The 10,790-nt window shown below is 45.6% G+C and overlaps 1 protein-coding gene across 1 annotated transcript in view; it reads left to right on the plus strand.

Annotated features, from left to right (window-relative positions):
* The window catches only part of LOC129864040 (SWI/SNF-related matrix-associated actin-dependent regulator of chromatin subfamily A containing DEAD/H box 1B-like), a 19,113-nt gene extending 10,428 nt beyond the window's left edge, over positions 1-8,685 (plus strand). The window contains exons 7-22 of the mRNA XM_055936583.1: positions 2,999-3,438; positions 3,576-3,772; positions 3,938-4,028; positions 4,188-4,287; positions 4,424-4,483; positions 4,648-4,723; positions 5,217-5,352; positions 5,608-5,739; positions 5,897-5,992; positions 6,295-6,412; positions 6,561-6,676; positions 6,881-7,069; positions 7,400-7,518; positions 7,846-8,028; positions 8,185-8,300; positions 8,473-8,685. Coding sequence (XP_055792558.1) covers positions 2,999-3,438; positions 3,576-3,772; positions 3,938-4,028; positions 4,188-4,287; positions 4,424-4,483; positions 4,648-4,723; positions 5,217-5,352; positions 5,608-5,739; positions 5,897-5,992; positions 6,295-6,412; positions 6,561-6,676; positions 6,881-7,069; positions 7,400-7,518; positions 7,846-8,028; positions 8,185-8,300; positions 8,473-8,534 — 2,231 coding nt within the window. The 3' untranslated portion in view covers positions 8,535-8,685. The remainder of the gene's footprint in view (positions 1-2,998; positions 3,439-3,575; positions 3,773-3,937; positions 4,029-4,187; positions 4,288-4,423; positions 4,484-4,647; positions 4,724-5,216; positions 5,353-5,607; positions 5,740-5,896; positions 5,993-6,294; positions 6,413-6,560; positions 6,677-6,880; positions 7,070-7,399; positions 7,519-7,845; positions 8,029-8,184; positions 8,301-8,472) is intronic.
* Positions 8,686-10,790: the final 2,105 nt, after the last annotated feature.

The raw sequence follows: 10,790 nt of genomic DNA on the forward strand, positions 1-10,790 counted from the left end.
GAAAAAGAGATAGATTCTCTCTCTCTCTCTCTTTCTGTATGCGTGTGTCTCTCTCTCTCTCTCTCTCTCTTTCTGTATGCGTGTGTGTCTCTCTCTCTCTCTCTCTCTCTCTTTCTGTATGTATGCGTGTGTCTCTCTCTCTCTTTCTGTATGCGTGTGTCTCTCTCTTTCTGTATGCGTGTGTCTCTCTCTCTCTCTCTTTCTGTATACGTCTCTCTCTCTCTCTCTTTCTGTATACGTCTCTCTCTCTCTCTCTCTTTCTGTATGCGTGTGTGTCTCTCTCTCTCTCTTTCTGTATGCGTGTGTGTCTCTCTCTCTCTCTCTCTTTCTGTATGCGTGTGTGTCTCTCTCTCTCTCTCTTTCTGTATGCGTGTGTGTCTCTCTCTCTCTCTCTCCTCTCTCTCTCTCTCTCTCTCTCTCCTCTCTCTCTCTCTCTCTCTCTCTCTCTCTTTGTATGCGTGTGTCTCTCTCTCTTTCTGTATGCGTGTGTCTCTCTCTTTCTCTCTCTTTCTGTATGCGTGTGTCTCTCTCTCTCTCTCTCTCTTTCTGTATGCGTGTGTCTCTCTCTCTCTCTCTCTCTCTTTCTGTATGCGTGTGTGTCTCTCTCTCTCTCTCTCTCTCTTTCTGTATGCGTGTGTGTCTCTCTCTCTCTCTCTCTCTTTCTGTATGTATGCGTGTGTCTCTCTCTCTCTTTCTGTATGCGTGTCTCTCTCTCTTTCTGTATGCGTGTGTCTCTCTCTCTCTCTCTTTCTGTATACGTCTCTCTCTCTCTCTCTTTCTGTATACGTCTCTCTCTCTCTCTCTCTTTCTGTATACGTGTCTCTCTCTCTCTCTCTTTCTGTATGCGTGTGTCTCTCTCTCTCTTTCTGAATGCTTGTGTCTATCTCTCTCTCTCTCTTTCTGTATGCGTGTGTCTCTCTCTCTCTCTTTCTGTATGCGTGTGTCTCTCTCTCTCTCTTTCTGTATGCGTGTGTCTCTCTCTCTCTCTCTCTCTCTTTCTGTATGCGTGTGTCTCTCTCTCTCTTTCTGTATGCGTGTGTCTCTCTCTCTCTTTCTGAATGCTTGTGTCTATCTCTCTCTCTCTCTTTCAGTATGCGTGTGTCTCTCTCTCTCTCTCTCTTTCTGTATGCGTGTGTCTCTCTCTCTCTCTCTCTTTCTGTATGTGTGTGTGTCTCTCTCTCTCTCTCTCTTTCTGTATGCGTGTGTGTCTCTCTCTCTCTCTTTCTGTATGCGTGTGTGTCTCTCTCTCTCTCTCTTTCTGTATGCGTGTGTGTGTCTCTCTCTCTCTTTCTGTATGCGTGTGTCTCTCTCTCTCTTTCTGTATGTGTGTGTCTCTCTCTCTCTCTCTTTCTGTATGCGTGTGTGTGTCTCTCTCTCTCTCTCTCTCTGTATGCGTGTCTCTCTCTCTGTATGCGTGTCTCTCTCTCTCTTTCTTTCTGTATGCGTGTCTCTCTCTCTCTCTCTCTCTCTCTCTCTCTCTCTCTCTGTATGCGTCTCTCTCTCTCTCTCTCTGTATGCGTCTCTCTCTCTCTGTATGCGTGTCTCTCTCTCTCTCTCTCTCTGTAAGCGTCTCTCTCTCTCTGTATGCGTGTCTCTCTCTCTCTCTGTATGCGTGTCTCTCTCTCTCTCTGTATGCGTGTCTCTCTCTCTCTCTTTCTGTATGCGTGTGTCTCTCTCTCTCTCTCTTTCTGTATGCGTGTGTCTCTCTCTCTCTCTCTCTGTATGCGTCTCTCTCTCTCTCTCTCTCTCTGTATGCGTCTCTCTCTCTGTATGCGTGTCTCTCTCTCTCTCTGTATGCGCGTGTGTGTGTCTCTCTCTGTATGCGTGTGTCTCTCTCTGCGTGTGTTTCATGGTGTGTGTGTGTGTGTCTCTCTCTGTCTGTGTGTGTTTCATGGTGTGTGTGTGTGTGTCTCTCTCTGTCTGTGTGTGTTTCATTGTGTGTGTGTCTCTCTCTCTGCGTGTGTGTGTGTCTCCGTGTGTTTCATGGTGTGTCTCTCTCTGTCTCCGTGTGTTTTAAAAAAAAAAAATTTATTAAATTTTATCCCATTTTCTCCCCAATTTTCGTGGTATCCAATCGCTAGTAATTACTACCTTGTCTCATCGCTACAACTCCCGTACGGGCTCGGGAGAGACGAAGGTCGAAAGCCATGCGTCCTCCGAAGCACAACCCAACCAGCCGTACTGCTTCTTAACACAGCGCGCCTCCAACCCGGAAGCCAGCCGCACCAATGTGTCGGAGGAAACACCGTGCACCTGGCCCCCTTGGTTAGCGCGCACTGCGCCCGGCCCGCCACAGGAGTCGCTGGAGCGCGATGAGACAAGGATATCCCTACCGGCCAAACCCTCCCTACCCCGGACGACGCTATGCCAATTGTGCGTCGCCCCACGGACCTCCCGGTCGCGGCCGGCTGCGACAGAGCCTGGGCGCGAACCCAGAGACTCTGGTGGCGCAGTTAGCACTGCGATGCAGTGCGCTAGACCACTGCGCCACCCGGGAGGCCCCGTCTCCGTGTGTTTCATGGTGTGTGTGTTTCTCTCTCTGTCAGCGTGTGTTTCATGGTGTGTGTGTGTATGTGTCTCTCTCTGTCTCCGTGTGTTTCATGGTGTGTGTGTGTGTGTATCTCCTTGTGTTTCGTGGTGTGTGTCTCTCTCTGTCTCCGTGTGTTTCATGGTGTGTGTGTGTCTCCGTGTATTTTGTGGTGTGTGTGTGTGTGTCTTTCTCTGTCTCCGTGTGTTTCATGGTGTGTGTGTGTGTCTTTCTCTGTCTCTGTGTGTTTCATGGTGTGTGTGTGTGTGTGTCTCTCTCTGTCTCCGTGTGTTTCATGGTGTGCCTGTTCTTGAGTGAATCCGTGTATATAAAACCAATACATTATCTTAGAGCTAGATAAGTCCCTTGCTGTCTTGCAGCCATAGTTTCCTGTGTTGTTTTAAGTCAGTGTATGTAGGTAGCCCAACATCCCTCCCAGGAACTGCAGACTGATTCCGTTTCCTTCATCAGGGGGGAGGTCCAGTCAAGGGGATACCCAGGCATCATCATCAGCTAGTTCAGCCCCCCAAGCCTCAGCACATCAGGCAGGCCCAGCAGCCGAACCCCCTGGTTGTCCCACATCACTACCTCACAAGCCTCCCAGTGGGACCGGAGAGAAGACCATCAGTAGGCCGACCAAAGGAGCAGACAGAAGGAGGAGGGTGATTCCAGAGCCAGGCACCAGCTCTGAAGACGAGGCCAGTGATGACTTTGATGAATCTGCTGAGGGCGTGGAGCTGAACTCTGATGGCTCAGATCAGGAGGTTGGAACAAGGTCTCTTGTGAAGGGCCAGATCCTCAGGTTCTTCCAGGAGGCATCGCTGGATGAGCTGTCTCTCATCTCTGGCTGCTCTGTGAAGAAGGCCCAGAGGATTGTCGAGCTGCGCCCATTTAACGAGTGGGAGGATCTGGTGAGGGGCATAATGAACTTGTGTGCATGGATATGAACACACACTGACATCTCTGGGTTCCAATTGAAGGCTGACTGGGCTCCATCAGAACAACCGGAGGGTAACCTTGTGGGTAATTGATTGTGTGTTTCCCCCAGTTGGATGCTCTTGACAGAGGGAACGGCCTCTCCACTGATCTGGTGCAGGGCTGCCGTGTGGTCCTGAGAGAACGGGACGTTGTGCGCAGCCTCATGACCAAGTGTGAGAAAATCGCCAACAAGATGATGCAGGATGTGACCCAAGTGGTGGAGAGGGACAAGGGCTCCCAGAAACAGCCTGAGATCCTCAACGGGAAGTGGGTTTAGCTGCTGTTTTTATACTCATCTCACTGACATACACACATTCAGGTAGTTATGTAGAATGATTTTTGTCAACAACATGATCTCATACATGTACACAGGCAGTCTTGAACAGTCTTTTTGTCATTACTGAGTTTCCTGTGTTACTATGTCCTCTCCAGATACCAGTTGAAGCCTTATCAGCTCATTGGTCAAAATTGGCTGACCCTGCTCCATCAGAACAACCTGAGTGGAATCCTTGCTGATGAGATGGTGAGTTGTTATTCCTGACTAGTCTCCAACAGCTTATCTCAGATCCTCTTAATCCTGTGTTAATGTGACTGGGAAGCAGGCGAAACTTTTTGTTGTGCCAAGTCGGTCTCTGAAAGGTAGAGCTTCTGTAATGCATCACCTCCTGTCTTTTGTTGGCAGGGTTTGGGGAAGACCATCCAGGCCATCTCGTTCCTGGCCAGCCTGTACCAGGAGGGCAATAAGGGCCCACATCTCCTCACTGTACCTGCCTCCACACTGGGTGAGCTTTAGCAGTAGTGCTGCACACACAGATTGCATGGTGCCTTGAGATTTGCATAGAAAAAATATTCAAGTGTAACTTTCCTATCCTTTTAAGATGTTTTTTTTTTTTAACAGATTTTTCTTCTCTGTTGCAGATAATTGGGTGCGGGAGCTGAATCTGTGGTGTCCCAGGCTCAAAGTCCTGGTGTACTATGGTGAGTGAATCTTCTATTCATTCTGAATGGCGTGACTCATCAGACTGTGGTTGTCATGGTTCAGGCTTTTTGTTTGTTTGATTATACAGACTTCAACCCGTTGGTTTTAGTCACCATGAGTGACAGAATGACTAGATAGTCATATTTATATTGTGTGTGTCTAGGGTCTGTGGAGGATCGCAAGTACCTTCGATATGATATTCTCAACAGACAGGTCGACTACAACATCATCATTTCCACGTAAGTCTAAAATCTGAGAAATGACTGTTATGCAAGAATGACGGGGGCGGCGGGGTGAAAGAAATCTGTCTGTGCCCTTGAGCAAGACACCTAACTCTAATTGCTCTGGATAACAGTGTCTGCTAAGTGTTATTTAGTTTTCTATTTTATACTTGGAACTGCACTTGAGTCTAGTATTCTACAGGTTCACATCCTACTGTCTTAGCTACTGTGTGTCTTCTGAGCAAGACACTTAGCCCTAAGTGCCTCAGGTAATATCCAGCAGAATTAGTGGTGATCTTGTAAAACCATCAGCCGTGTAAGTCACCCCGGCTGGGCTTCTGCTAACATGATCATATATTCAGCGTTTGACTAAACCTGAAAAGTTCTGTGTTAGCTGTACCTGTGACTCGTTCATACTTCATGGTAATCAAGCGGTTGTCATGCCTCACAGACCACTGAGGACCTTGTGTGTTTGGCATGGCTCCTTGAGCTGCTGTGTTTCTGCTGCCAGGTACGCTCTGACCACCAGCAACGACAACGACCGCAGCCTGTTCCGAAAGCTCAAACTGGAGTACGCCGTGTTCGATGAGGGCCACATGCTGAAGAACATGAGCTCGCTGCGGTACCGCCACCTCATGGCCATCAACGTAAGTACATTGCAGGGGTGGGGGTCACCTTGGCTGATAACAGCCATAATTGATTGGCGTGATAATGATTTTAAGATACATTTTAATGTTAGCCTCTAAACTGTTCCGCTTCCTGCCTGAGCAATGTCTTGTTTGTCTCCTGTGAGTCACCCCACTTTCTTCCTTTTCACTGCAGTGCATTCTGACACTTTTTGTCATGGTGCTATACAATGTACTATATTCATCTAATCAGATTTGATTTTGATGTGATCTCAGGCTAAGTACCGTCTGCTGCTGACTGGGACTCCAGTGCAGAACAACCTCCTGGAGCTCATGTCCCTGCTCAACTTCATCATGCCCGATATGTTCTCCAGCAGCACTTCACAGCTCGCCAATATGTTTGCCATGGTGAGGCTAGAACACATGCTATACGGGATCACTCCAGATATATTTGTCTTAGTATGCAGCAAATTTGACTCATCCGGTCAAAATGTCTAGCTAATATAAGCCCACTGGCTATGCTAAGATTTCCTTTGGAGAGATGTCATCTTTTATTTCCTGTCAGAAATCATCAGAGGAGCAGAGCAGCTTTGAGATGGAGAGGATCTCTCATGCCAAACTGATCATGAAACCCTTCATCCTCAGACGTGTCAAGAGTGAGGTACGGAACCGCTCGGTCTAAACTCATTACCAGATAGGGTTATGGCATGACTTGGGACAGTGATATATCCTCTACCACGGTCCTTCATACTTGTATACTATTGTGCATTGTTTTCATGGTTCATTTAGAGTTCTACTGTGCTATTTTCTTAGGGGCTAATCTGTAACTTCAGGTTTCCCCGTAGTCTCCCATTGACATCAATGCATGACTAAGGGAAAATTCTATTTAAGTGGAAGTTAGGATTCGTCCCAAAGAGACGTTCGGTTGACGTATGACTGGATCGACTTGCGTCTCTGCCTCAGGTGCTGAAGCAGCTCCCAGCCAAAGAGGAGAAGGTGGAATTCTGTGCCATGAGTGACCAGCAGCAGCAGCTCTACAATGCCTTAATGCAGAAGCTCAAGGGATCCACCAATGGAGAGAGTATGTTAGGGAGAGGAGGAAGGCATCTGGTTCATTTGAAAAGTGATGGAAGGCCTAAGAGAACATTAAATAGCAACACAAGTAGAATTTTAAGGTGCATCGATTATCTGATTTAAAACCATATATGTTGCCCATGTGTCCTCCACAGAGAGAGAACTGACCAATGTGATGATGCAGTTGAGGAAGATGGCAAATCATCCATTGCTGCACCGGGAGCATTATACCACTACCAAACTGGCTGCTATGAGTCAACTCATGCTCAAGGTCAGACCTGAAAACTTACTGGTGTTTGAAGAGAATGTTTTGAATGGGTTTGTAACTGCTATTGACAGCTCCCCTCCACTAATATGATAGCTACTGCTGTTTTGTCTGCTGTTGATGGGGCTGTCGGAAAGCTAAGGGGATTACATTGGGTATTTTCGTCAGTCTGTGATTGCTTTGACTCGGTTTGACCCTTAACCCCATCAGGAGCCGACCCACTGTGAAGCAGACCCAGCACTGATCAAGGAGGACATGGAGGTCATGACAGACTTTGAGCTGCATCGACTTTGTCTTCAGTACCCGTCCGTACAAGACTATCAGCTGGACACAGACATGCTCCTGGACTCAGGAAAACTCAGCCTGCTCACACAGCTTCTGGACTCTCTCAAAACCAAGGTTTGAAAGCTACAGTGGAAATGGCTCAATTGGAGACAGCATTTTTATTATGCACTATTAAGCCTTGCCCGTAGGGATCCAGCTCCAGTCTTCTCCATCTCGCTCCCTGGTGGTTTCTTCACCCCCCCCCCCCCCCCCCATAAAACCAGTCACCCTTTTATTCCCCATTCCTCTACCTGTCAGACACTTCATCTCTTCCCTGCTCTCAATTACAATCCCTCTTTTCTTGGCTTTCCCCCTTCCAACATGCAGTCAACCACATCTCTATATTTCTCTCTGATCCCTCCGGTCCTGTAGTCATTAATCACAGTGACTGTGTTTCTGTGTCAGGGGGATAGAGTGGTGCTCTTCAGCCAGTTCACCATGATGCTGGACATTCTAGAGGTGTTCCTGAAGCACTTGAAGCATCACTATATTCGACTGGATGGATCAACGCCCATGTCTGACAGGTAGGGCGTTGAACTCTGTCCATACAGCCGCAAGGCAATTTTTCCCCCCCTGAACTTACCATTCTGTTCAATGAGTGTCTATAGCACAGGCTGTAATTTATCTCCTAATAGGATATGACAGGCCTTAGTCATTTGGGAATGGATTGATACGTAGTAGAGACTGAAAATGGTCACAACCAGGGTTTTTTCCAAGGACTCTGAACATTATGTAAATTAAACTGTTAATCACAATTTTGTTTTATTATACTTATTAATAGAAATGTCTTAATGTCAATAAATACCTTTATGGACATTAATAGATCTGTTAATTCTCCCATCCTCTTGTAGAATCGTGCTGATTGACCAGTACAACACAGAGTTGGACATCTTTGTGTTCTTGATGTCTACTAAGGCTGGTGGCCTGGGCATCAACCTGACCTCAGCCAATGTGGTCATCTTGCACGACATTGACTGCAACCCCTACAACGATAAGCAGGCCGAGGACCGCTGTCACCGTGTCGGACAGACAAGGTCAGTGAGGATCGGGAAACTATGTTTTCCCACAAGCAGTTTGCTAACGTTAGCCGCCATACCCAGGCTATGCGCTTCCTTTGAGCGTGTGTTGCTCATACAGTAGATGTGAGTGTATATACCCTGTAGTAAAATTCTGTCATCTGTATGTTGCAGGACTGTGAAGGTGATCAAGCTGATCAGTAAGGACTCTATAGAAGACGGCATGCTCCGCATCGGTCAGAAGAAACTCAAACTGGAGCAGGATATGACTGCTTCCGAGTCCCAGGACGGTGAGCTCATTATTCCCTCCTATCTCTCACATTAACCACCATATACTGTACCGCGCATGCCGATACCAACACATACCAACATTCATTTTCATATAGCCTGCCAATGAACATAGTCACTGACAGTCGATTGATAGATTTTACTGGCTAAAACTAGATGCATTTCCTTTGTCAGGAGATGAAGACTCGATACCAGAAGACATGGCCTCCCTTCTGAAGGCATCACTGGGGCTGTGAGGGCATTCAGAGCCATGGATGCCGCATGTCTCCTCTTATCTTCACTGTACTGTATGTACAAATAGTTTCTTAAGTTCAATGCCTTATGATGTTTCTAAGAAATTTTGTGTCACTGTTGCAACAATTTCTAATAAAAGATTACAAGCAGTGATGTCCAATTTTCCATGATTTTATGTGGGCTACATTTTGAAGCGCAGGCGCAGTCTGGATGGCTGAGCAACTGCATTGCAGTGATGATCATTCTGAACACAGCGGGAAGATTCGAATAGTGCTAGCTACCAAGACGAAGGTCGTAGAAAACAACAATAGGCAGAACATTACATTAGCCAACTAGCCAAGCTGTTTTCCACGTCTAAAAGTAGCCAACTCGGAAACGTAATGTAAGTTACTCTCAATATGACTGCGATTTTTTTTAACGTCAGAACATGTTTTACAAACCGGTGATCTTGTGTAGATTCAGAAAAACTAACGTTAGCTAATTTAGCTAGTTAGCCAGCGTTGTGAATGTTTCTCGAAATTCATAACTTACTTGATTGAACTAGTATGATTGAACTAGTATGGATAGACGGTCTATGAGATTGGCTTGATTAACTAACCTAGATAGCTAGCTATGTATTTTCACTTAGTAATCTTGTTCCAAAATCTTTGCATAACTACTGTAACAAAGTTGACAAGAACGAACACAAGACAAAGCTTCATAGCTAATATATGCTTTAAAAAAAAACGATATTGTCAATTTTGTTACTTCCGTTTTATTTGTAACTAGCAAGACATCTAACATGTGCCCTAGTATAAACTGTATCGTGAAATTGATACATGTATAGCTACATATATTAATCTATACATTCATCCGGTAAAGTCCAGCTAAGTCATTACGAAAGGAATAATAATTCTAAGGTTATACCGTTATGTACCTAAAGCATCGTTAAAAAAAAAAAAAAGAAGATAAATGACAAACATCGTTGTAATCAACTCTTATATTTTCGGCTATTTAATTTATTTGGGGTAACAGACATTTTCAACAAAATGTACAATGTGGACCCAGAGGATATCAATCGAAAGTATGAATTAAAGCGCTTGTTTCCAAAGTGGTCCTCGATGGTAAAAACAATAACACATATAATGATAAAAAGGCAAAACAAAATTACAAACAACCATAAATACATTAATTTATATTGACTTCCTAAAAAGTGGAACTATTCAATCCACTTTAACCTAAACTTAAAAATCAACCATATTAATTTCACATTGTTTTAATCTATTCATTGCACACCATACCTATCATTCAAATAAATACTCCTGATCAGCAGTAGGGGGCACAAGGGGTAGTGATAAGGGAAGACGTATAGTATCCTAAATGATAGGGTAGACGTGTAGTGGCCTAAACGGTAGGGGAAGACGTGTAGTGGCCTAAACGATAGGGGAAGATGTGTAGTGGCCTAAACGATAGGGGGAGACGTGTAGTGGCCTAAACGATAGGGGGAGACGTGTAGTGGCCTAAACGATAGGGGGAGACGCGTAGTGGCCTAATTGCCTGAGCTTACGGTACAGTGCCTTCAGAAAGTATTCATACCCCATGATTTATTCCACATTTTGTTGTTACAACCTCGATTCAAAATTGATGTTGATTTTTTTTCTCACTCATGTAAACACAATACCCCACAATGACTGTGAAAACATGTTTTTATAATTTTTTGAAATTGTATTGAAAATTAAATAGAGAGCTTTAATTTACATAAGTATTCACACCCCTTTGCTATGACACTCCAAATAGAGCTCAGGTGCATCCAATTTCCATTGATCACACTTGAGATGTGATTACAACTTGGTTGGAGTCCACATGTGAACAATTCAATTGTTTCGACATGATTTAGAAAGAAACACACCAGTCTATATAAGGTCCCACAGTTGACAGTGCATGTCGGGCCCGAGGGGTTCGTGCTGATTGTACAGCGATTGTGACAGCCTGTTAAATGGCTTTCCTTTGGAAGGCAAGTGTAACGGATGTGAAATGGCTAGCTAGTTAGCGGGTACGCGCTAGTAGCGTTTCAATCAGTTACGTCACTTGCTCTGAAACCTAGATGTAGGGTTGCCCCTTGCTCTGCAAGGGCTGTGGCCTTTGTGGAGCGATGGGTAACGATGCTTCGTGGGCGACCGTCGTTGATGTGTGCAGAGGTCCCTGGTTCGCGCCCGTGTCGGGGCGAGGGGACGGTTTAAAGTTATACTGTTACATTGATGCTGTTGACCCGGATCACT

The sequence above is a fragment of the Salvelinus fontinalis genome, chromosome 10 (assembly GCF_029448725.1).
Source record: "Salvelinus fontinalis isolate EN_2023a chromosome 10, ASM2944872v1, whole genome shotgun sequence".
Taxonomy (NCBI): domain Eukaryota; kingdom Metazoa; phylum Chordata; class Actinopteri; order Salmoniformes; family Salmonidae; genus Salvelinus; species Salvelinus fontinalis.